The sequence below is a fragment of the Ictalurus punctatus genome, chromosome 16, assembly GCF_001660625.3.
Source record: "Ictalurus punctatus breed USDA103 chromosome 16, Coco_2.0, whole genome shotgun sequence".
Lineage (NCBI taxonomy): Eukaryota > Metazoa > Chordata > Actinopteri > Siluriformes > Ictaluridae > Ictalurus > Ictalurus punctatus.
Window position 1 is genome coordinate 14050020 of NC_030431.2, and position 25963 is coordinate 14075982.

General features: G+C 40.2%; 1 protein-coding gene across 6 annotated transcripts in view; it reads left to right on the forward strand.

Moving 5' to 3' along the window:
• Positions 1–25963, forward strand: part of pknox2 (pbx/knotted 1 homeobox 2) — an 82018-nt gene that overhangs the window by 42708 nt on the left and 13347 nt on the right. For all 6 annotated transcript variants that reach the window (XM_053686895.1, XM_053686892.1, XM_053686894.1 and 3 more), the window contains exons 3-4: positions 8245–8353; positions 17081–17217. In XM_053686895.1, coding sequence (XP_053542870.1) covers positions 8267–8353; positions 17081–17217 — 224 coding nt within the window. In that variant the 5' untranslated portion in view covers positions 8245–8266. The remainder of the gene's footprint in view (positions 1–8244; positions 8354–17080; positions 17218–25963) is intronic.

The window sequence follows — 25963 nt, forward strand, 5'->3', positions numbered from 1 at the left end:
GGGCTGCTTTATTTATGCACTTTAGAGAAGCCCTGATTCGAGACATTAAGATTCATGATATTTGGGCGTTTGCAACGCACTCGCTGTTTTAATATTATTCATTGCGTTCCCCTGCAGGATGTGCAGCTGGCCGACTTCCGAGCAGGTTACACTGAAGGAGAGCCGGAAAAATGGCAATCGGACACACTTCTGGCTTAGTGAGCAAACGCCTTAAAGCTATGATCCTTATATTTATCAGATCGTGTCTACTACTCAGCTTAGAAGCAGGTGATGAGTGAAGTGTTTTTTGTTTATTTATTTTTTATTATTAAATGTTGCAAACATTCGGTTGCTGTATAAGCCCATAAGTGTGTTCAGAACACGGTGATCTCTGTTGTTGCTATAATCTGTCCATCTGTGCTCAAGTACACAGATATAAAGCTCTTGACAGATGTGAAATTTGGCTCTGTGACAGAGAGACGGTCTGTACATGATAAACGGGCTCTATAAACACTAAAACCACTTCCTCCTGCACTCCAGGATTCCTGTGTAGCAAACTTCCCAAACTTACTTAAGATAAGTGTTTGCCTTTCATGCCTCAATAAATATGATAATATGAACAAGAGGGAGCTGGTCTGAGATTATCATTCTTCCTTGTTTGATACAGATGGAGTTGGGTTTCCAGTGCTTTCTCTTTTGCTAGAGAGAGGCCAAGGCCCAAAGTAATTGAATATCTCAGTGCTAATCTAAGACCTAACTTCCCCATATCCACAGATTTATGTTTATTTGGATACAAACCCTTAATTGGCACCACAGGAGTTTGCGTCTTACTCTGAGGAAGGTCCTGATTTCCCTGTATGCCTGTGATATTTGTGATACTCGAGCTAATTAGTCCTCTTTATGCTGTGTTTGTTTCACATTTTGTTGAAATATACAGTATTTTCCTGTGTTAAGCATTATATAATCTTTTTTGTATATTGAGCATGGATTGAAAAGACAGGACAAGATGTTCAGTTGTGCCCCAGTAGTCCTGGTTGTTTTTTTTATTACTGTTTAATTAAGAAGCTCAAAAAGGCTGAGAGGCAGACAGACACACACAGTCAGACATTGGTTCATTACTTATGTCGATAGCTGTTCTCCCCAAGTTGCTTGTCTGAATGATCTTCAGTGATCAGACAGGCTAATGAAGGGTCAGATGGCGCTACATTATCGACCAGCAGCCATACAGTTTGGCTGGTCAATCTCTTTAAGGTGTCTCTGATTCTGAATTTAGCTCTGCATTCGGACACTTTTACTGAGTCATCTCTATAAAAACTTCACAATGCCTCTTACCTCACAGTGATTATTTAAAAAAAAAGAAAAAAAGATGTTATCCTAATGATTATCTCTGTGAGAGATAATTGAGTTAAGTTTAATCAAATTGAATGTATTTGGAGTGAATCAAATAGAAACAAATCACAAAATGATTCTAATTCAGAATCTAACTCAGAGCCAAATCTAATCTAATCGGTGGCTTAGTGGTTAGCACGTTTGCCTCACACCTCCGAGGCTGGAGGTTCAATTCTCACCTCCGCCTTGTGTGCACGGAGTGTGCATGTTCTCCCCATGCTTCAGGAGTTTCCTCCCCCAGTCCAAAGACATGTGTTGTGGGCTGATTGGCATCACTAAATTGTCCATAGTGTGTGAATGGGTGTGGGAGTGTGTGTGATTGCGGCCTGCGATGGGCTGGCACCCCGTCAAGGGTGTCCCCGCCTCGTGCCCCGAGTCCCCTGGGATAGGCTCCAGGCTACCCGTGACCCTGTGTAGGAAAAATGGTAGAGAAAATGGATGGATGGATGAATTGAATCAATATCAAATCACATTAAGTCTAATTCACCAGAATCAAACTGAATTCATTTAAACAAAATAGTCCAATCAAATTGAACTGAATGACACGGTTGCTGCTGATTGTGACTGTACAAGACTGATGTGTACCATGAACAAATCATCCAAAAATCTCTACATACACAAGAAACTACATTCAGTGTGATATTACAGAAAAGTGGAGTCAAAAACATGAGGCAAGTGAGTCAGACAGTGTTCCAGAGCTTTTAATGCCATTCACAACACTCTGATTAGACACCAAATTTCCTCCCTTTGCTCCACATTCATGAGCTTTTGATGTTGCTCCATGCATAATTCTGCATTCCTTTTTCTTTATTTCCCTTTTCACATGCTGTTCTCCTTGGCAAAATTAACAGCAAGTGGTTTTATGTAGCATACATGTGATCTGGAGGTTCTTTTGCAGCAATTTCCTGTGCTTCCCTGCAGTGATGTGTCCTCACACTATACACATGTACAGTATGTGATATAGTGGTTAACTGTGTCTGTGTGTCTTTGTGTGTGTTGTGGTTTAGAGGGAAGGGTGTCATGTGTAAAGTGTTCTCACACATGTCTGTTTAGTTCATTAGGTTAATGGTAGGAGTGAGTGATAGCTGCAGTGTGTCAGTGGATTGGGTTGATATGTTGTTATTGGTCAATAAACTGAAATCAATAATGTGCGTGTCATGTCCGTGAGTGGCGTGACGCATTTTAAAAGGGCAAACTGCACAGTTTAATCAGGGCACACCCTTTATCCTGAGAGACCGCATGATAACTCATTATAAAGTGTATGTGTATTTGTGTGTGTGTGAAAACACTGGTGGCTGTGTATTATTACAGAGCTGTGGTGTTAGGTAGTGTGTTACACAAGGGAGTGAGACTTGAGAGGCCTCCTAAAGTACTGCGCAATAATTGGAATAGCTTTATCTTTAGTCTCATCAATTAATGTGCAATTTTCCATTTAATTACCAACTCGCTCCCAAAATTTGCAATTAAAATGAGGAGAGATAACAGTGAAGATGCCTTTTGGCTGATAGCACTTGGAATGAGAACACAGGCTTAGTGTGTAATCAGTATACAAATCACACATACACACAACATCCTCAATTTGTATGATTTGGATGAGGTTCATAAAATATGCAACGCAGAGCCAGAATCTAATTTGGGCTGGAAGATTCTTCACGTTCCTACAAAGTCCTACATAAAACAGTTAGAGTACTGTACATACAGAGGTGCTGATAGTGATTGCACTAAATCTGTGTGTGTGTGTGTGTGTGTGTGAGAGAGAGAGAGAGAGAGAGAGAGAGAGAGAGAGAGAGAGAGAGAGACAGAGAGAGAGACTGTATGAGAAAGACGTCCATAAATAGCTAGCAGTTTGTGTTGGCCTGCTCTGTTCTTTTCCACACATGGTGACCAGGATGAGAGCAAACTGAAGGCAGAAGGAGAGGAAGAGAGAGAGAGAGAGAGAGAGAGAGAGAGAGAGAGAGAGAGAGAGAGAGAAAGAGAGATGTTTCTACACTGTTATTGAATGCTGTTTCTACACTGTTGTATAAGGAGAGACAGATTTGTCTGGCAGATTTGCCCTGACTCACAGGTCTGCTTTCTTGAACATTCCCACTCCCTTGTGCACAACTTTTTTTTTTTTTTTTTTTTATAGATATGAATTATCTCTGCCTCAACTGGATTGTGTACTTCCTCTGTTCTTTGACAGTAATTGAAGAGACAGACAGCCAAAGGCAGTTCCTGAGCTACAGAATGCCAGTAAACCTGTCTCATGGGAGGGCCTCACAGAAGCAAATATATATATATATATATATATATATATATATATATATATATATATATATATATATATATATATATATGTCATAGTTTATATCGAAGTGTATTATCTTTAAAGTCATTACAGCTACCATGCTCGATAGAGAAGTTTGCGCTTTTATAATTCATTTGATTTGTCTTTCAATTTTCCTGTCATCATTTTTCTGACACCAAGATAAATAAACTCGAAATAATAATCCCCATTGCAACCATTCTGATACCTGACAACATGGAGGAATATAAAGCGTTCACTTTATATATAAATCCTTCTGTCACATTGTTTATTACGTTGTTTATTTCCACACTCATATCTCTGCCCAATTCTTCCAAGCCGCCTGCTCAGGCGATCCTGTGAGCTCTGGATCTTATTTTGCATAAATCACAAACCACAATTGGTGCTTTTTTTAGATGTGGAAATTGTGCGCTCTAATTTTTTTTGATGCACACAATTAATCTCACAGCCCCACAAGACAGCGTGCTTAGGCGCTGCAGCTCAAACTAGGTGTGGATCCAAGTAGACTTGGACTTGGAATACTTTTCCATGAGCAGTGAGGTTTTTTCTATTGGGTAAATGCTCTGAGCACCAGGCTTGTGCATGGATGGTGTATGGGTTTAGAGATCTGGATGTGGTTAAGGACTGTGTGTTTATTTGTACGACACTAAATTCTATTTGATGAGTGAAGAAAGACACTGTTATATGGAAAAATCAATATGGCATATAGAGGGCTTCAAATGGAGTGATCCACATAATGTTTACATGAAAATCAACATGAATATACAGTCAATTATCTATAAAAGAGAGAGTTATGGAATTTCCAATGCATGACTGTGCAGAAATGGGTTAAAAAGTAGTGTGTGTGTGTTTTCTGTAGAATCACAGAATGTACAAGAAAATGCAAGAAAACATTCTTTTATTTAAAGAGGTAGGACAGTATATCTACTAATTGCAGGTCAAGTGGTTAATTTTTACCACATGAAAGCCAGAAGAAGCTGTTTTTACAACTGCACTGCCTTTTTGAAAATTTGATTTTTAATAATACAACATGTGATACTGTATACCCCAAACTAAGACTTTATGTGGTATTTCATACCGGTTAATTTTAGTTCATGATGTCATCTGCACATTTCAGTTCAGCACTGATTTGATTTGACATCACATCATTCATCACAACATGCTTTATGCTTATATCAATAATAATTTGACATCAGCTACGTCCTCCTGCTTGCATAAGCGTGCATGTGTAGAGAGAGATGTAGAGAATATGAGGCACTGTGTTAATCTCAGAATGGGTGTATCCTGTAGAGGATGGGGTTCATATAGGACACCCTGGGCCCAATTATATATAACAGGGATTTTGCAGCATGCACAATCCCCTGAGTCTGTCCTGCCACACCCTGCAGCAAATACTCCAACGACAACACAGTTAATGAGCTCCTGATTGGTTTGTTGCTGCTATGTTTACCTGCAGAATACACACTCCAGTTAAAGTTTTAAAATAGACCAGCTATTTTTTTTTCTGGATTAACAAGATCAAAGAGTTCATATTTTAATCTCATATCAGATGACGTTTGAACAGCGTGAATACATCGTGAGTTGTTTAGTAGCTACAATGTGGGTTAAAAAAAGCACACACCTACTATAAATCTGTTATATTGATCTCAAACCTTTCACACCCAGGGGCCCTTTAACTGTAAAATAAATTCCACAGACCCATGCAGTATGCTCATTTCATTAATATTTTGACTATTTATTGGACACATATAACTTTTTTATTAGTGAACTTTCATTGAGGATTGGATTCAAGCTATTCAGTTGAAGTGCCCAGTCAAATCAGATAATAACTATAATATATAGGACTTATATTTGTGTATATATTTGTGTGGGTTGTGATTTTCACGAAACCACAGACCTCCTTAGCAGACTTGTACCCCACTTTGAGAGCCACTGATCTAAAGGGAATAACTTAATACCAGCCAGTTGGCATGTACTTAAGATCTGAAAAACAAAATATATGTACTGCAAAGCTGGGGTTCTCAATGTTTTGCAGGCAGGGACCCCTTTAACTGAAAAGTAAAATACCGGTGACCTAGTAAATAAAGATGCATTTCACAAACATAATCCAACTATTCCAATATTAGGCTCATTACTTCAATGTGTACAATAATATTACAGCTATTCATTAAGCCTCAGAGTGCCGTTTATTCTGGGCGCATTCCACTTACAGCACATATTTTCTTCAAATTATCACTAGAGTAAAGTTGACAATATTTATAGGCCTAGTTTATTTTTGATTAATTAAGATTTTATATATTTTAACAATAAAAAAAAATACACATTTTAACAATTCTTAACAATAACATATCTTAACAATTTCTTAACATATTTATATCTGGTGGCCACCAGCTGCTTTAGTATTACAGTGCATCTCATCCTCATGGACTGCACCAGATTTTCCAGTTCTTGCTGTGAGATCTTCACTCTTCCACCAAGGCATTTGCATGTTCTCGATCTCGTCAGGGGGACACACATGGTTACATGTAATTTTCCTCTGCAAGGATGATCAGCTGTCCTTCCTGTCTCCCTGTAGCACTGTCTTAGGCGTCTTACATTACAGACACTGCAGTTTATTGCTCTGGCCACATCTGCAGTCCTCATGCCTCCCTACAGAAGGCCTATGGCATGTTCATGCAGGTGAGCAGGAACCCTAGACATCTTTCTTCTGGTGTTTTTCAGGGTCAGTAGAAAGGCCTCTTAGTGTCCTAAGTTATTGTAACTGTGAGCTTAATTACCTACCACCTGTAAACTGTGGTAGGTAAACACAGGTGCATGTGCAATAATTGTTTCATAGTCTTGCACCCCTATTTTTTTAGTACAAACTTTGTTAAAGATTTTTATTTTATGACTTCTACATTATCGAGTCAGTGCAAAAACATTTTAGATTTCCAAACATTAGTGTTTCAGCACAAATTTAAAAGTTTGTATGTCAGGTAGGAAAGCAGCATATTACATAAGATGCCACTTTTCATACAAAAAACTTAATGAAGGCTGCTGGGTTTTGCTGCAAAAATAAGAAGCAAGTGCAACTGTCAAAGTCTCCCGAAGAACTATGGCTGGTTCTGCAAGATGCTCAGTAACACTTACAGCTCATTTCCTTATAAAACTGCACAAATTGTAGCTAACACTACATTTTTTTTTTTAAGTTAAAGGTCATCACACAAAATACTGACTTTTTTCATTTATTACTGTTTACTGCTATTTATAGTATTTTTATGCAGAAACATTTAATTTAATTATTTTTGAAGGCATACATTCTTTGGTTTAAAGGTTTCAAAATTCTAAAACCTTCTGTTTTAGATGTGTTCCCCAGTGTATATATGTGCATGAGTTGTGATTTCCTCCACTGTAACAAATTTCATTAAAATCATGGGGACCCCACTTTGTATATTGTCTGTATAAAAGACAAGCACAGCTTTTATCTGGCCACTTAGGCTATGTTCAGACTGCTCATATGTGACTCAGATCTGTTTTTGTCATGACAGTGTGAACAGCACAAACCACATGGAATCTGATCCTTCAAATTCCGATTTGGGCCACTACCGTATTTGGTCCTAAATCTGATACAGGTCAGATGTTTTACAAAGTGACCTCAGTCTGAATAGTCAAATCGGAATTCATGTGGCTTTTGCGTCACTCTAGATGGACATTTGTCTCAATTCTGCACTGGAAGGAGTCACTACAAACATTTTAAATATCTGGCAATATGCAAAACAGCCCCAAAGGTAGTCAGAGGAGGGACAGTGAGGTGTTACAGCTCTGAATCCGCATCCACACACACCTCTGTACTGAAGAAGCAGCCATTACTTCTGAAAGCCATAATTTAAAAAAATGTTCACTTTATTTTCATCCTCATCCTCCTTATCACTTGCTCACAAATCTTCTGGCTTCTGCTGCACATCACCTTATAAATGAATGAGTAAATGCTGTCTTCAGTGGCCTCCATGTTTACTTCTGTATGAAAGTGTGCTGCGGTGACGTGTTTGTTATTGTTCTTTTGCACATTTTGTCAGTTCAAGACCGTGACCAGTTCAAACTGAAATTTGATATTGGCCACATTTAAAAGGATAATGTGAACAGCCAAACAAAAAAACAGATCTGAGCAACAAATCGGAATTGAGCAATAATGCTTGCAGTGTGAACATAGCCATAGAATCTACGTTCTTACATGAAGCCTAATGTTCAGTTTTAGAACATTTGTGGAAGGTGTGATCAGAGAGAGAGAGAGAGAGAGAGAGAGCGAGAGAGAGAGAGAGAGAGAGAGAGAGAGAAAGAGAGAGAGAGATATCTGTAAGCACAGCTCTTTCATAAATACATCAGCACCTGGTGGTGACTCCTGAATCCTGACTGCATTGGACAGGTTTCAGATAAATAGCCTGTTGAACTCACTTTTTGCTCCACCAATGACTGGCTTCCAAATCCAATAGTTTGTTACCAATTATTTGACCTTTTTTGACCCTTAAGCACTCACTTTCTGTATTATTGTTTGTTGATGTGATACTGATCTGGCATTGACTTGTCTCTTGCAGGGTCTCCATGTGAAGCTCTCCCATGATGCAACATGTGCCTCCAGCACCAGCACTGACAATGATGGCCACACAGAGCGTCCCTCCACCATCCTATCAAGAGAGCCAACAGGTCAGTCTTCAAACAATTTATATTATTATTATTATTATTATTATTATTATTATTAATAATAATAATAATAATAATAATAATAATAAATATAGCTGCAAGCAGCAATTAAGGGGCCAAGCATGAAAGAGGCCAAATGAGGAGCTAAACAAGCATGGCAGGGAACATCAAGAACAACTGGGGGGGAAAAAGAGCAATTTCAGACATTTGTATATGATTGTAAGCAAAATGATTGAAAGGTCATAAATACAATCAATTGTTATATGATTTAATTGCTTATCATGTTTGTCCAATAGGTGGCGCTGTCACCAAATTGATGTGGTGTGGTCAGGGAGGTGTGTCAATGCCACATACAAAATTTAGTTTTGAGTATGCCAAACATTGCAGAAATACAGCCTCAGATTAATTTTGGCATCATGCCATCATTTTGTTGATGCGTTAAATGAGAATGGTTTGGTATATTAAAAAGCTCATGAAACCTTTTGGTTGGCATGGTCTGAAGATGATCTGAATTGAATTTGGTGAAAATCGGGCCAACGGTCTAGGAGGATTTAAAAAAAGTAGGTTTTCAACGAAATTCAAAATGGCGGACAGGAAGTTCGATCGACTATGGCATAATTAGTATCATTGTTTTCAGCATGACTCACACATTCTATCAAGACCACTATCATTACAATAGACAAATTATTCAAAAGCTATTCGCATTTTTTAAATTTCATTATACTTCTTTTGAATTTTGAAACTTCTTGACTTCAGAGCATGGTGCTGATGACACATACAGAGTTTGGTAACGATACACCAATGCATTCGTAAAATATAGCATTTTACTACAAAATTCAAAATGGCAGACACAAAATGGCTAACAGGGGAAAATTGGTCCCATTTGGTATGCTGTACCAAATCTATTGAGACAAGTCTCGTGATTTTTGGTCAACCTCTTCAGAAGTTATAAGCTAATTAGCCATTTTTTATATCTCATGACCACTAGGTAGTGCTACAGATCATGCTTGCAATTTCAGGTACTTTGTTTCATCTTAATATGCCAAACTGTTGCGGAGATACAGCCTTACGTCCATTTTGGCGTACTCTTTGTCGAATTTGTTGATGTGCTATATGAGAACAGTTGGGTCTATCAAAAAGCTTTTGATAACATTTTGCCAGCATGGTCTGAAGATGATCTGATTCAATTTTGGTGAAAATCGGTCAAACTGCCTAGGAGGAGTAGTTCGAAAAAGTAGGGCTTTTGTTTTTAAATTCACAATGGTGGAAGTTTCATGATGGAATATGATGTCATAGGGTGCAGTTGAATGGTCTTGAGCCAAGGAATCAGAGGAACAAAGAATTTTGTTTCTATTTTTTTGCCCTTATGGTTCAAAAGTTAGCATAAACATGAGTGCAACTTTGAGCTGTTGGTAGCACTCGAAGGTTTGAGGTAGAGACTCCAGCATTGCTCTGCTTATTGGTGAGACTGTCCTATTTGTGTCCCAAATTTCATAACTTTCCCCCAAGCAGTTATATGTGCTGCCATAGACCCAATAGCGTAAGAAGAAGAAGATGAAGAAGAAAGAACACTAACGAAAACAGTTGCCTATGCACTTTCGGTGTTTGGCCCCTAATAATACCACCCATATTGTCTATAGAAAATATCATATAATCTTCCTAATAAATTAAGCTAATCAATGAAAGATGATGTCTGTACTTGGTTTAGGGCGAGTGAGGGGCTCATATTTACATTTATTCATTTAGCAGACGCTTTTATCCAAAGCGATTTACAAATGAGAAAATACAAACAAAGCAATATATCAACCAGAGAACAATACAAGTAGTGCTACCATACAAGATCCATTAATTAAGTTCCAGAAGAAGCAAAGTGTACAGAGTAGAGGTGTAAGTGCAATTTTTTTTTTTTTTTAATGAGTTGGTTAGTTGTTCATGGAAGAGGTGGGTCTTTAGCTGTTTTTGAAGATGGTGAGAGATTCTGTGGTAAAGATTGAGATTGGAAGTTCATTCCACCACTGAGGAACAGTTGGTTTGAAGGTTCTGGAAAGGGACCTCGAGCCACGCTGAGTAGGAACTACTAAGCGTTGGTCACTAATTGATCACAGATTGCGTGAGGGAACGTAAGCCCTCAGGAGAGAGTTGAGGTAGGAGGGTGCTGTTCCAGACAAGGTCTTGTAGGTGAGAATCAAGGCCTTGAATTTGATGCGGGCGGCTACAGGAAGCCAGTGGAGGGAGAGGAAGCGGGGTGTGACATGGGTTCTCTTGGGCTGGTTGAAGACGAGGCGTGCTGCAGCATTCTGAATCATCTGAAGGGGTTTGATGGAGCTGGCTGGGAGGCCCGAAAGTAGTGAGTTTCAGTAATCCAGTTTTGAGATAACAAGAGCCTGGACTAGTATCTGTGTAGCCTGTTCAGTGAGGTAGGGTCTGATTTTCTTGATGTTGTACAGGATGAACCTACAGGACCGTGCAGTTGTTGAGATGTGGTCTGTAAAGGTCAAGCTGTCATCAAGAATCACCCCAAGGTTCCTGGCTGTCCTGGTTGGCTTGAGTGTGGTTGAACTGAGCTGTACAGTGAGGTTGTGGTTGATTGAGGGACAGGCTGGGATGACGAGAAGCTCAGATTTTGCCAGGTTGAGCTTAAGATGGTGTTCCCTCACCCCAGGCCGAGATGTCCGACAGGCAAGAAGAGATGCGTGCAGAGACGGATGGATTGTCAGGCTGGAAGGACAAATAGAGCTGGGTGTCATCAGCATAGCAAAGATATGAGAAGCCATGAGACTCTATCGCCTGCCCTAGAGATGTAGTGTAGATAAAAAAAGAGGAGTGGACCCAGAACTGACCCCTGTGGAACGCCAGTTGTGAGTTGCTGAGTTTCAGAAATACCTCCCCTCCATGATACCTTGAAGGATCTGTCAGAGAGATAGGATTCCACCCAGCACAGAACCGTTCCAGTGATGCCCAGGCTGGAGAGAGTTGACAGGAGGATCTGATGGTTCACAGTGTCGAAAGCAGCAGAGAGGTCAAGTAGGATGAGGACAGATGATCTAGAGGTTGCTCTTGGTAGTCATAAGGCTTCAGTGACAGAAAGCAGAGCAGTCTCCATGGAGTGGTTGCTCTTGAAGCCAGACTGCTTGGTGTCCAGGAGGTTGTTCTGTGTGAGAAAATTGGAGAGTTGATTCAAAACGGCTCTTTCAAGAGTTTTGCAAAGAAAAGGGAGGAGGGAAACAGATCTGTAGTTGTCAACTACAGCAGGGTTAAGTGACGGTTTTTTAAGCAGTGGGGTAACTGGTGTTGAGAACTGGTTCCTGATTGATGTAACCTTGTTGGAAAAGAAAGTGGCAAAGTCATCTGCAGTGACAGAGGTAGGGAAAGGGGGAGAAGGGGGACAGAGAAGAGAGGAAAAGGTTTTGAAGAGAGTGCAGGTGTTGGGAGAGCTACCAATCTACTCTTGGTAGAATGTGGCTTTAGCAATGGAGATGCTATTGGAAAAAGAGGAGAGAAGTGTCTGGTAATTGGTTAGGTCAGTTAGTTGGTTGTTAGATTTAAGCCATTTCCTTTCAGATGCTCTTAGTTTGGCCCGGTTGTTACGCAGAGCTTCTGAGGGCCAAGGGCTAGAGGGTGGTGTGCGAGCAGGTCTGGAGGTTAGGGGGCAGATGCTGTCAAGAGAAGATGTTAGGGTGGAATATAGCATGTCAGTTGCGGTGTTTAAGTCAAGTGAGGAGAGGTGGCTATCAGAGGGAAGTAAGGTTGTGACAACAGAAGAGAAATGTGAGGGGGGAAAGGGAGCAAAGATTGTGACAAAAAGAGATAGAGGGTGGAGACAGTGAAGGGGGTGAGGGGAGAGAAATAGAGGACTAGATAAAGAAATGGTCAGAGGTATGGAGAGGAGTAATGAGAAGATTGTGTGTGGTGCAATTACGTGTGAGGATGAGGTCGAGCTGTTTGCCGGCTTTGTGGGTTGCTGGTGTGGTGAACTGCTTGAGGTCAAATGTGGGAAGGAGAGCAAGAAAGTCAGCTGCATGTGGCTTGTCTAGATGAATGTTGAAATCACCAAGGACCGGAAGAGGAGTTCCATCATCTTGGATGGTGGACAGTAGCATGTCAAATTCATTGATGAACTTCCCCAGTTGACCTGGAGGACGGTAAACAAGAAAGTGCATTTTGGCAGGGTCAGTAACTGTAACAGCATGAAATTCAAAGGAAGTGTATGAGCAAGAGGGAGAAATACAGGTAAATTTACATGGTTTGGAGTGAAGCAAACCTGTACCACCCCCTCGTCTGTTGGGACGTGAGGTATGGGAGAAGTTGAAGTTGGAGGCTAGGGCAGCAGGTGTGGCAGTGTTCTCAGCATGGATCCAGGTCTCAGTCAGAGCCAGCACACTGAGGTTTGAGTGGGTTGCAAAGGCAGGAATGAAATCTGCCTTGTTGACAACAGATTGGCAGTTCCAAAGTCCTATAGAGAATGAGAGGGAATCTGCAGAGGCCACATTCAGAGAGCGTAGGTTGTCCAAGTTGCGTACTTTTCTGGGAGTATGCCGCAGTCTGCGCCTGTGGCAAATAACATGGATAAACTGATGACACATGTTAGTAACTGTGTAAACAGGTAAACAGCAAGAGTAATAAAGGTAGAAAAAAGTATACTTGGCAGCACGTGTGGTGTCTTGTCTGTGTCCTTGCTCGGTGGACTCGCGCAAGTAGACTCGCAGGTCTTTACACAAGCTCGGTCTTCACACGACAAGGGCTGATGCTTCCACCTCAGCGTTTCTTAATTATTAAATACTGCTGTGTTTCACAGCTGAGCACGCCTCTTTAATTAGCAAAACAAAGAGTATTCGCGTGAACGAGCGACTCCTGACCGAAACCAAATATGAATACCAGAATTAGCTTTAATCTAGCAATGTGTATACAGCTCGTAGCAACAAGGAAGCGCAGTTACAGCTTCTATCTGACTATCGGTTCTAAAACTAGTGTCAAAATCTAGAAAGAAACACTTACCAGTTACTGTTCGTCTGGGTCAATAAATTGTGATCATATGATCACAATTTGTATTCTAATGTATGTTCCAGTAAATAGTAAAAAATAGTAAATATAACTGAATAAACTGAATAAAACTGTTTCAATCTTCATTTTAACAGTTGCTCCAAATTCTTTTGTTTACTAAAAGCTTGGCTAACATTTTGATAAATGTAGAGATCATAAGGCTCCATCAGTGTCATACTCTTATGACAACTAATATAAACCTATGTGCACTTATAAAGCCTTTTTACAATAGCACTTTTTGTAAAATACTGCTTCTATCAGTTCTTTTTAAAAAAAAAAAAAAGCTCTACAGTGAAACCAATTAAATGTTTATATTGAAATATTTGTGATGTGTTTGGTGGGTTAGCACATTGTGGGTGCATTGTTGTTTTGTTGTTAGAATTGTTAATACAAGATAAAAAAGCCACCAATTTCAAACAGAAGGGGATAATGAACAGGTTATTGACATATTGACTAGAAATAAAACGCAGACATAGTGAAGACAGCAAACGCTGGACCCAAAGTACCAGAATGTAATGCAGCTACAGATACAATTATGCTGAGTTACGACAGAGACTCAGCTAAACTAGTTAGTGAACTATGAAATGACAACTCCAACGGTCTTCATTAAAGATGGCAGTTTTAGCATGAAATCTTTGGGATACAGATGAGGAGATGAGAGAGCTGGGCCAAAGGACTAGAGCTCTGACGCACTGGTTATTAGGTAGAAATGATTTCCCAATAGCCCCACTAGAAAACCATTAAACCAAGTGAAACTTTTCTATAAAACCAGTTTAAACTAAAAATGTCAACTCAAAAATGATCAAAAATTCTTAATCAGAAAAGAAATAGTTTGCACAACTAAAGATCAAATATTGATTATAAATATTGACATGCAAGCAATTTTGGATGAATTTTTCCTTTACGTTACCTTGATAATGTCATGTTTCAAGGTTGATGCGGAAGCAATCGCAGATTTTCAAAAAGTTTATTAAACAAACAAACAACAAAACAAAGACACTAAGACAACTTGGCATAATATTGTGGCAAAAACTAAACATAAATTAACCAGATCAAAATACGGTAACATGGAACACACTGGTCTAAGACAAACGTAAGACAAACGTAAGACAGAGAAGCAGTGCAAACAATGCTATATATATATATATATATATATATATATATATATATATATATATATATATATATATATATATATATATATATATATATAGTATAGGTGTGCTTATTAACAGAAACGTGATTCAGGTGCAGGTGGTCATGTGACATGTAGTACAGTGCAGTGGCTGATGGGAACTGAAGTCCAGAGTTACCTCCTTGATATATGACAGATAACAGTCGAGTCTGCTGATACACATATGTTAGAATTCATGAAAACATCTCTGTTGCAAAAAACATACATAACATTATTTTATTTTAAAAAAATGTATAAGCATAAATATGAAACTGAGAGGCCAGAGGTATGACTTAGAGGCCAGAGGTATGTTGAGCTGCAATATCAGTTCTCATGAAGTCATAACATAGCCATAACAAAAATCTGGAAGTTCGCATGCGGGTTATAGCAACTTAAAATCAAAAGAGACAACAGCAGTCTTTATAAATAAGTCTTAAAAATTTTTATGTAGGCTGATGTCATAAAGAAATTAAGGAATTTTAAGGATTTTTTTTTTTTTTAATTTAAGGAATTAAACATGGTCATGCAGGCCTGAGAGCATTGGCCTTAATTAAAGTGTTACCAAAACTGTTACCAAAAATTCATGAGCTTGCATAACAGAAAAAAAAAATCTGTGGCATTGATCATGCAAAATTGGTCATGCATCTGGATGGGAGAGATGGCATACTCTCTCTCTCCTGTCAAGCACAGTGACACTTGCCAATCATGTGCATCATGTGTCAGTCATGTATGTGAAAGAGGGCAGTTTTTCTTTCACTTTCCTTCAATGGAGAACATGAGCAGCAGTTTGAAAAGACGCAATGGCTGGCTTCAAGTCTCTTGGAGGAAGCACGTGCTAGCCTTCCCTCTCCCTCGTTGTGTGATGTCGTGTGATTGGGGAGGGTTAGACAGTGGGTGGGAACTGGCAAAACACCAGAATTGGAGAGGAAAATGGAGTAAAAACATTTTGAAGTCAAAACCCTCTGCTTTACATCAGCATTAAAATGCACAGGGGAAATTTCAGTTCAGTTTCCAGAAACCTTGTATCAGCCTTACTTGGCTATTTTCAAACCATAAACATTGCTGTTCTTTGCATTTCTGTGTTAGCCTTTTTTAAAAATATGCTTATATGTCCATAACCTTTGATCTGCTCCGAAGTGTCTCAGGTCAGGTCTGGAATTCTCACATACAGTATTTTCCAGGCCAAGCCTACTTCACAGCTATAATGCTAACTCTGTTAGACACAAATGAGAAGGATTACAGCTCCTCTACCCTGCTACATCACATGTGTCAATCTCAGGTCCTGGAGGGCCACAACCCTGCACAAATGAGTGCTTCTCTATTCAAACACACTGAATTCAACTCATGAGGGCCCTGGGTAATTAGCTGATGACTTGAATTGAGTGTGTTAAATGAGGTAGAATGCTAGACTATGTACAGCTGTGGCTCTCAAGGACTGAAACCTGACATCAAATCCAGGCAAGGAGCCTGTAGTCACGGACAAAGTTTACTATATCGGGTCATCACCTACTTTGTTCTTGAGGGAGAAAACCTCATCACTCGCCTCTTTCTCCTCTTCGTTGTCTAACTAGTGCATCCCTATACCCAGAGGATTAGTTCTGGGGGAGAGTGGAACGCAGCACTCTGATGGAGACATGCAAATGAGAGCTAGTTAAGTGTGAAGAAGCTAATTTATTTCCCATTTGAGGCTAGGATTAAGACTTCCAGCACCCAGGAAACCCCTCCCGTTCCGCTCCCATCAATCCACCCACCCACCCACCAAAGCCCATAAAAAACCCAGGCAGCGTGGATTGGGGGGAGGGGGCGTTGCTTTCAGAACCTCATCAGGAGAGAGAGAAAAAGAAAGAGGGCAGGAAGGAAGTGGAGTGAGTGGAGGACGAGAGCATCGTAAACAAGCAAAGTAACTCCTGATAAACAGATGTCTTCCTGCATTCGACAACAGGTCTGGCAACAGGCAAGAAAGGGTGGAGACTTTTGTACTGCAGATTTATGTGAAAAGAAAAGTAGTTTTTAATGCTAAGTTTGACCTACATTAAAATTTAGGGGTCGAGTGTTGAAAATTACCTTCTACGATTTAATTAGACCATATGCCGCTGTCAGTGATGTTATATTGTCCATTCGGGACACAGAGGCTGAAACATTAGCTCTCTGAATAAGTGTGCACATTGAGAAGCGTTTTATTCTAGTTTATGCCTTGAGCTTTTCAGAGAGAAAAAAAAGATGGAACATCTGTTTTCTTCCTTTCTTCTTAGAAGTGATTGCAAACCAGATTACTGTGCCCATATTCCCTCTTGTACTGGATAAATAGTCTTAATCCATTTGAAATGATCAAACTTGATGCGGCCCAAAACCTAATCTGATAAAACGACAGCAACTGGCAGTGATCCAGTAAGAGCATGCGCAGTATTACTGTAATATTTAGAGCTTAGGAACACTAAGTGAGGTTTTCTGGTGTAAGTGTGGATATGTAGGACTAGTGTTTAGCCTGAGGTGCTGTGTTGTGTCTCTCACCACAGATGACGGGCACTGCGCAACAGAACTCCAAGGCCCAGCAGGTCCACATCTCAGCGTCGTCAGGCGCAGGGGCCACCCCGCTCAGCGTGACCCTTGACCCACAGGCCCAGCTGGAGTCAGACAAAAGGGCTGTTTACAGGTGAGATCAAACTCCTGTTTAATGGAAACATGGTGGTTCATGGAAATCTGAAATATAAAGAGCAGCGTGATAATAGCAGCTGTGGGAAACTCATATAATACTTTTCTGGCGAATTTATCCAGCTTTGTCAATCAATATTGCTCAGTAAATTTTAAAGTTTAAAGCAGCACTGGGTAGTTTGCAGACATTTCTGTTGCTTGTGAGGTGAATTTCAACTGCAAGTACTATAAAACACTGAGATCTCCCTCCCACCAAGCAGAACTAGTTAAAGGGGGAAGAGTTGAGCAACTGTTACTGTGTTTGATTTAACTTGGAAGTGATTAGTCAGAATAAATGTATTGGAATTAAGAAATTTTCGATCTCTGTGCGTTTGAACTACAACGTGGGGAAAAAACATCCTGATCCATCCGAATGGCAACTGCAATTAGGGAATACTGTTGCCATGAAGGGGTGTACTTGGTCTGCACCAATATTTAGGTAGATGGTACATGTCAAAGTAACATCCACATGAATGCCAGGACCCAAGGTTTCCCAGCAGAACATTGCCCAGAGCATCACGCTGCCTGGCTTGCCTTCTTAACATAGGTAAGAGATGCACACACACACACACACACACACACCCACACACACACCCACACACCTGGCTGTCCACATGATGTAAAACAAAAGACCAGGCCACCTTCTTCTATTGCTCCATGGTCCAGTTCTGATGCTCACGTGCCCATTGTAGTCCCTTTTGGCAGTGGACAGGGATTAGCCACCTTTCTATAATAGCCAGCATTACCTTTTTCAGCAGTTTGTGCTACAATAGCTTTTCTGTGGGATCGGACCATACAGGCTAGCTTTTGCTACCCACGCACATCTATGAGTCTTGCACACCATGAGCCTGTTGCTGGTTCAAACCTTCATTTTTTTTTATATAGATGTTTTCACAGATGTTTTATTTCTTCCATGAAATTATAGTATTTCTCATTTTATAGTAGCAGAAACGAAGCAATTAACATTAACCACTTTTTAATTACAGTGTTATTTCAAGTTACAGTTCTTGAAATTCATATGCAAACAATTAATGTAACACAGTTACCTACAACTTATAGCAAATCAATATCTACACAAGTTCATGCTTACACAGTGTGAAGAACAGAATGCTTGCATTAAACATGCTTTCTTACTTCATTCAAAGACTCAATAATACATTTTGCTCTGGCTGTTTTAATAGTTAACGCTTCATTCGTAACTTTGCCCGGGTTCATTATAACACAGTGGTTCGTTGACACAAGCATAACATAGTATCCCACATGCATGATCCTATGAGTGTGTGAGGGCTGCAGAGCTGGCTGTGATTAACAGTGTGTGGTAGCGTTGTAGGAGAGCCGCTAGGCCCTCAGGCGAGTGTGTGAAGGCCTGGGCAGGCCTGAGGCAGGATCTCTTAGCTCCTCTAGAGAAAGAGTGCTGCCTTTGATGTGAGCAGCCTGCCTGAGGCAGCCTGGAAGCACAAACTCGGCCTAGACACACACACACACACACACACACACACACACAGGCACACACAAACACACACACACGCACACATACACGCACACACACACCCACACACACACGCACACACGCACACACACACACACACACACACACACACACACACACACACTGCACTTCCATTCTTCTCTCTCCCGAATCTCTCAGTCATGCAGACACGTACACACGCACATGCTCAGTCTCATACTCTCTCCTGTCTATCATTGGTTTTTCAGACAAAAAAAGTGTGTGTACATGTGTGTGTGTGTGTGTGTACATCCTTTATGACATGTCATAAATGCTTTGAATGTCTTTGGGCAAAACAACAGCTATCATTTTCTACTTATTTTGATCATCCTGACCTGGTGCCAAATATTAACTCTGACTAGAAAAGGCCGGCTGGTTATCCTCCAGCTAACCAGAGCATATACTGAGATGAACAGTTTTGTTCTATCTGTACATCTAAAGTGAACAATATGCAGGTCTGTTTCAGATAAAGCTCTCTGTTTACCAGCCATGTCTCTATGAGTCTGTGTCTCTATCCTCAGCTATAAAGCTCTATCCTCAGCCACAAGCTGTGGGTAGTGACCAAAAGAATAATGTTGCAAATACAGGCAGCAGAAATCAGATTCCTCCACAGGCATATTCGCTGTGACAGAATGAAGACCTTGACAATCCAGGAGAGCCTCAAAGTAGACCCGTTGTTTTGCCAAATTGAGAGGAACCAGTTGAGGTGGCATCTTTGATAGCTACCCCATACTTATTACCCTTAGAGCTTAGAGCCTCCAGGGATGCAATGGAGAGAATATACTGTATGTCACAGTTGGCTTGGGAAGATCTGGGAATCCTCCAGGAAGAGACAGAGTTTGTGGCTGGTAATAAAAAAAAGTCTAGACTGACCATGTCAGCCTGTAACCACCTCCACCATGAAAATGGGAGGTAAACTTAAAGAATGATAAATAGGTCTGTTTCAGAGAGAGTCAATTACATTACTTTACAAACAGTAGGATACAAATGTCTTAGTCCACTACCAAGAGCTGTTTGTATTTCATTCATGTGTAATCACAGTGTTGCAGTAAGAAGCATTGTCACCTTACAGCTCCAGGGTTTCTAGTCTGATCCCTCACAGTTACCCTCATGCCCAGTGTAATAAAATAATTATTGAGGATTCATTTAATCTTTAGTAAATGCTTTGTGCTAGTTTAATTCAATTCAATTCAATTTTATTTGTATAGTGCTTTTTATAATAGACATTGTCTCAAAGCAGCTTTACAGAAACATATAAACACGGTATACCGATTTTAAATGTGCGAATATATCCCAATTAAGCAAGCTGGTGGCGATGGTGGCAAGGAAAAACTCCCTAAGATGTTAAGAGGAAGAAACCTTGAGAGGAACCAGACTCAGAAGGGAACCCATCCTCATCTGGGTAACAACAGACAGTGTGAAAAAGGTCATTATGTATTTAAATGAGGTCTGTTTGGCCTTAGAAGCAGCCATAGTCCCAGCAACCACAGTGAGTGTGTCCATCTGGAACTGGAGTAGATGAGAGCTCCATCCAGAGGTAGGACATCCGAAACGGATCAGGCAGGTCCGGAGAGCAGAAAGGATCAGGATCTCTAGCATCTCCATAAAATCGTGTGTGGCTCGACAGAAGGAGAGAGGTAGAGAAGAGATTTTTAGGACTGTGCTTAGTGTAACAGAAAGTCTAGTCATGGTAGGCTTGAGTAAACAAATACGTTTTAAACCTAGACTTAAACACTGTGAGTTTAACACTGTGAGTTTACTGTTCGGGACTCTGAGTCCCGAACATTAATTGGAAGGCTGTTCCATAACTGTGGGGCTCTATAAGAGAAAGCTCTCATATATATATATATATATATATATATATATATATATATATATATATATATATATATATTTCAGGAGGTGGACCAAGACGTTTGGACAGTTGAATAAGATGCATGTGAAAACAGGTAAATCAGAGTAACAAACAGAGTAACAAAACTTCATATTTACTTTGATTGTTGCTGTAATACTTCAGGCATCTGGTGGCAGTGTAATTTATATTGACGGGTTGTTTTCGCTTTAAACGTAGTGTAAGCGCTTGAATTTCTCATTGCTCTAATTTCCAGCTTTGTGGGTGTATGGCACTGTTTACTGTTTGTGGGTGTGTAGTGTTGTTTCGACTCTTCTCCGACTAGAATTGCTTAATTATTAACTGTGGAATAGAAGTGTGATACAGTAATTATCTTAACGAGTTTCCATGCTCTTAATAAAACAGTGTGTTCAGATTTAGTGTCAGATTTGGAAAAAGTAAAAAGTCAAATATACAGCATTATAACAGTCCATGTATGCTTTGCTGAAGTGAGGCCAAAAAAAAAAAAAAAAAGAAGAATAGCATTGCCATTTATTCAATATAGATAAACGGTAATATTCTGCTGTGCAGTATTTACAGTCCAACTTAACTTCTTTCTGTGTTATTGCATGGTGTTTAGGCAGCGTGTTTTGGATGTGTATATATAGCCACCTGCAGATGGCTCAGTGTTATTCTCTGCATGGTGTTTATATTCACTAATATTCACCACCTCTGGCACTGTTCTCTCTCTAACTCTCTCTCTCTCTCTCTCTCTCTCTCTCTCTCTCACTCTCTCTCTCTCTCTCTCTCTCTCCCATCCTTCTATTCTGGTACAGAGTGTATTTGCATTGCATGACGATTCTGGGACTCAGAGTGCACCGTCATGCTGGTTCTCATCAAACTCCAGTGGATGTAGGGATTCATAAGGAAAGAACAAGTAGGAGAGAAAGAGTTGAGAGAGAGAGACAGAGAGAGAGAGAGAGAGAGAGAGAGAGAGAAAGAGAAAGAGAGAGAGACTTTCGTAAAGCAAAGTCTAGAGTACCGGCACCGGCAGCCGTACCAGCATAGCTTATAGTGCTCCATAAGGAGTGCTTTTAATTTGATAGCACAAGGGGAAGCGGTGAAGCAGAAGCTCCCAGCTGTGGTAATGCACCATAAAGTCTGTTTACATTCACTGCCAGACAGCTCTTGCTGCCATTCAGTGCGCAGCATCCAATGGCTTGCGCTACACTTTTGCGGTCAAGATTTGTGCACCATCAAAATCACTAAATTGCCGCAGCCAGGTGGTTACGCCTATGTTATAACAGCCTCTTGACTTGGTCACAGTCTCAGTACTGCCTGATATATCAGTGTAACTTTATACCACTTATGCTCAGGTGTGTATATTACAATCACTTTGAATAGCAAATGAAAAGACAAAACATATAGAATAACATTTGATATTGCTCACATGTGACATGACTAAAGATTCAAATCAGATTTTTCCCAATATTAACATTTGACAGTGTGGCATGAAACTGTTCTATTAATATGTTAAGTTGGTAAATTGCATTTGGTTTGGTGCTCTAGGCATAGGATTAAATGCTCTGCAATATGTGCAGCCTTTATAATTAACATTTTGCAGAGGCCAGTAGAGATGCTCTAAGCAAGGCTGGTTGTCTACTCCATGTGGGTGGCAACACTTTTCTGTGAATATGTGCAGGTCACATGTTCTTGTTCCAAATTTATTTTGGAATTAGCCATATGTGATAAAAGCCTTAACTTTAACCTTAATATGACTTGGGCAGAGCAAATCTTTATTATGAAGCCATGTTTGAAAGAGCATTCTTAGAAATTACATAGCGTTCATATTTTGATTTTTCCCAGTACATCCTTTATTTTCACACCTTTCTTATTGCACATAATGACAAAAGTGTTGCACACTTTCATTCAGTGGCAGTCAGGAATTAATATCAGGGGGAGATGAGAAAATTTACTAAATAAATTCACTGTGTGATCGGTATAATTACTATGGATAAGTATATGGATAAGTGTGACATGCTACTGCATTTTTTTGTGCCAGATAGTAGTAGGTGCTGTGATGGCATGATTTTTTATTATTTGACGCACAATCATCCACCAATTAGCATCGGCCAATTTGTCCATATTAATAATGCTCCTATAAACTACATTTAATGCTGGAAAATTATATTAATAGGGAGCAAATGACTTATAGAACTAGATCTACTCATTGTTTTCTTCCTGCTGCAGTAAAACCTCCAGTATTATCAGCTGCCATTTTTATATCCATCTAGTCAAAGTATAGCTTTCAAACAGAAATGGGAAAATGCACGATCATGATTGGTTAATACAGTTTCTCAACATGTGCAGCTGGTAACCAATAAAATGTGTTTTACAAGCTATGGGACTCATTTATTTGGCATTTGGGGAGGTTAAATATCTAATCATAATGATTATTTCTTGACCTTTTCTGAACATCATTACAGCACAGTTACTGCTCAGGACAATGCTGACATGTATGTAATCAGCTTCATTGTATGTATATTATGTTAACATCCCACTAATAAGCATTTGGAATTGTCATAAAATATTTAAGGGCATTCAAACCAGAAATTCTCCATAGCTACACCTCTGCTTTCATTGCAGAATATGATGTAGCAACTTCAGTGTCCATTTGTTGCAATGAGAATGCTTATTACGCTGCCAGCAAACTTACTTCATCAGCCTGTATAATAAAAGCACAATAGGACAGTTGGGACTCCACCACCACCACCACAATTACTTCACCTCAAGCCCATTCCTCCATCTCTCTCTCTCTTTCTCTCTCTTTCTCTCTTTCTCTCTCTCTCTCCCTCTCTCTCTCTCTCTCGATTCTAGTGTTGCATTGCTATATTTAATTCTTTATGTGTGTGAAGCGGCAGCGAGACCTGACCAGGTATCACTATGGGCCATTACCCTCTAGAAAGCAAGTGAGAGGTGGAGAGGACAGATAGAGAGTAAAGAAAAACAGAAGCAGAAAAGAAAACAGGGCAGAAAGAAAAGTGTACAATTGATTGAAATATAGCAGCAGGGGTTTCTCATAAACCATGAGGTGAACACTGTATGTGTGTGTGTGTGTGTGTGTGTGTGTGTGTGTGTGTGTGTGTGTGTGTGTGTGTGTGTGTGTGTGTGCCTCTAGTGCAAGCCTAGCTCCAGACATGTAGCCTGGGGGATGGAGTTTGCCTATGAAAGTGTGTGTGTGTGTGTGTGTGTGTGTGTGTGTGTGTGTGTGTGTGTGTGTGTGTGTGTGTGTGTGTGTGTGTATGAGGAGCAGTCTCAGCATGGGGGCATCTCAGACTTGGTTTAATAAAGGCAGCAGCCAGTAGCTCGCCCTGATTAGGATGGCAAACACACCGGGTGTGCGCACCCCCATCTCCCTGTAGCCTGTGGGTGGCCCACCATGCTAGCCAAACAAACGTGGGCAAAAACACCAGCTTCATTTTCAAGTTAAATTTTGTTCATGGTTTTCTTGTTTCAGCTGGAGTCTGCTCTTCTAAACTTGTTCTTACACTTCAATTTGACATGTACTAAAATGCAAAAATTAAAAACCAGTTCATTAAAAAAAACAGACCTTTTTAATATTATGTATAGCATTTAGAGTATTTATAGGACATAATGTATTTGTGTCTCCAATGTGAAGACAATGGATCCCAGTTTTTAGGTATGGATTGAGAGATGTTCTGTCTCTTTTCTGCATCCAAGTTTGAGTGATTCTGCTGACTCCTGCCACTGTAAATGGCACTTTATATGGGCATGGTAATGGTTCCCAAGGAGCAGGTACATCTCCAGACCTCTGCACTGCAGATATGGCCTGTATTGGGCTTTTTACCAGGAGCTTGAGCACATCGTACACCGTTGATTGACTTGAACTGCAGGGTTATGGTTAGAGCATCGGTTTTTATTTGAACTCGTGCTCCGTAATTAAAAGAATTGGACTATTAAACACTTTTCTACAAGATTGGGAGCAACTATACAGTAACTCAAAGCAGATTTCAGTGCTTTGGGATGAATGAGCCTGTTTTAGTGAGAACTGGTTGTTTCAGGAGTCAGTTATATAAGTGATTTAGAATTTGTCTAAATAGCAATAGTGTGTTGTGTTTCAGTGTGACACTTAGGGTCAAAGAAAAAATTAGTGTGAGATATGTTGTGTTAATCCTAACCTGTAGTCAGTATAAACAGTAAGGCTGTGTATGTGTTCAGTGATAGGTGTGTGTGTGTGCGTGTGTGTGTGTGTGTGTGTGTGTGTGTGTGTGTGTGTGTGTGTGTGTGTGTGTGTGTGTGAGTGTGTGTGTGTGAGAGAGAGAGCGAGAGAGAGAGAGAGAGAGAGAGAGAGAGAGAGAGAGAGAGAGTAAAATATTAAAATGAAGTGGTTTTATTTTGTTGTTACATCTGTAACACTGGAGATCTGCTTTGCACTCTGCTACATAGAACTGCGGTTCTATGCAGTTATTAAGATTTTCTCCCATTTAATGAGAATGCTATTTTTGTACTGCTCTGATTATTACCCACATATTAGCAATGCTATTTAGGGCTCCCTAACTCCCAGATCATGATCCTTAGGATTCCTGAAAGTACAGGAAGCAATTTACAGAAAGATGTGTGGTAAACCATTCATTCCAACATACTAAAGCTATTCAATTCCTTCCTGCCTTTTTTGTTCTCAAAATGTCAGCTTTTAATGAGTAATGATATTTTTTTTTTTGTTCCAAGTATGTTCTTTTTTAAAGTCCAAAAATTCAGTGTCAGGAGAAAAAAAAACTCTCCAGGGGTTAAATTGAGTGCGTCCTTTGGCTGTAGGCTGTGCTGGGGTTATGATCCAGAGCTGAGAGGGGATGAATGGGGAGAGATAAACGCAGCCATGGCCTCCAGGGTGCACTGTGGCTGGGAAGAGGAGGGAGGAAGGGTGGCTGGTGCGGTCGAGGAGAGCCATACAAGCCCAGGGGGAGCGCAGAATGTCTGTGTGCTCTGCGCAAGCCTGTTTAGTATTCACCTCACGCCGGCTGGAGGGAGCCGCATTAAATTGGGATCAGGCAGATTAGAGTCTAATATAGCGGGCTATTAAAGGCTGCAAATGAGAGCGGTGGGTTACAGCCGGAGCAGGATCTCCTCACCCAGCTGCAATGCCTCTGTAGTCCAAGACTCATAGCACAGAGTACATACACTTTTATACATGCACACATGGGCTTTTACAGTGCTACTGTATGTTAGCCAGGTTCTGCTAAATCTACTACAGGAATATATTTATTTTTTTAGAATGTGAGAATGATACAAAATCTACATTTCTTCAGATGGATAAACTCAGGCTCAAGATGCTAAAATCATAATATAAAA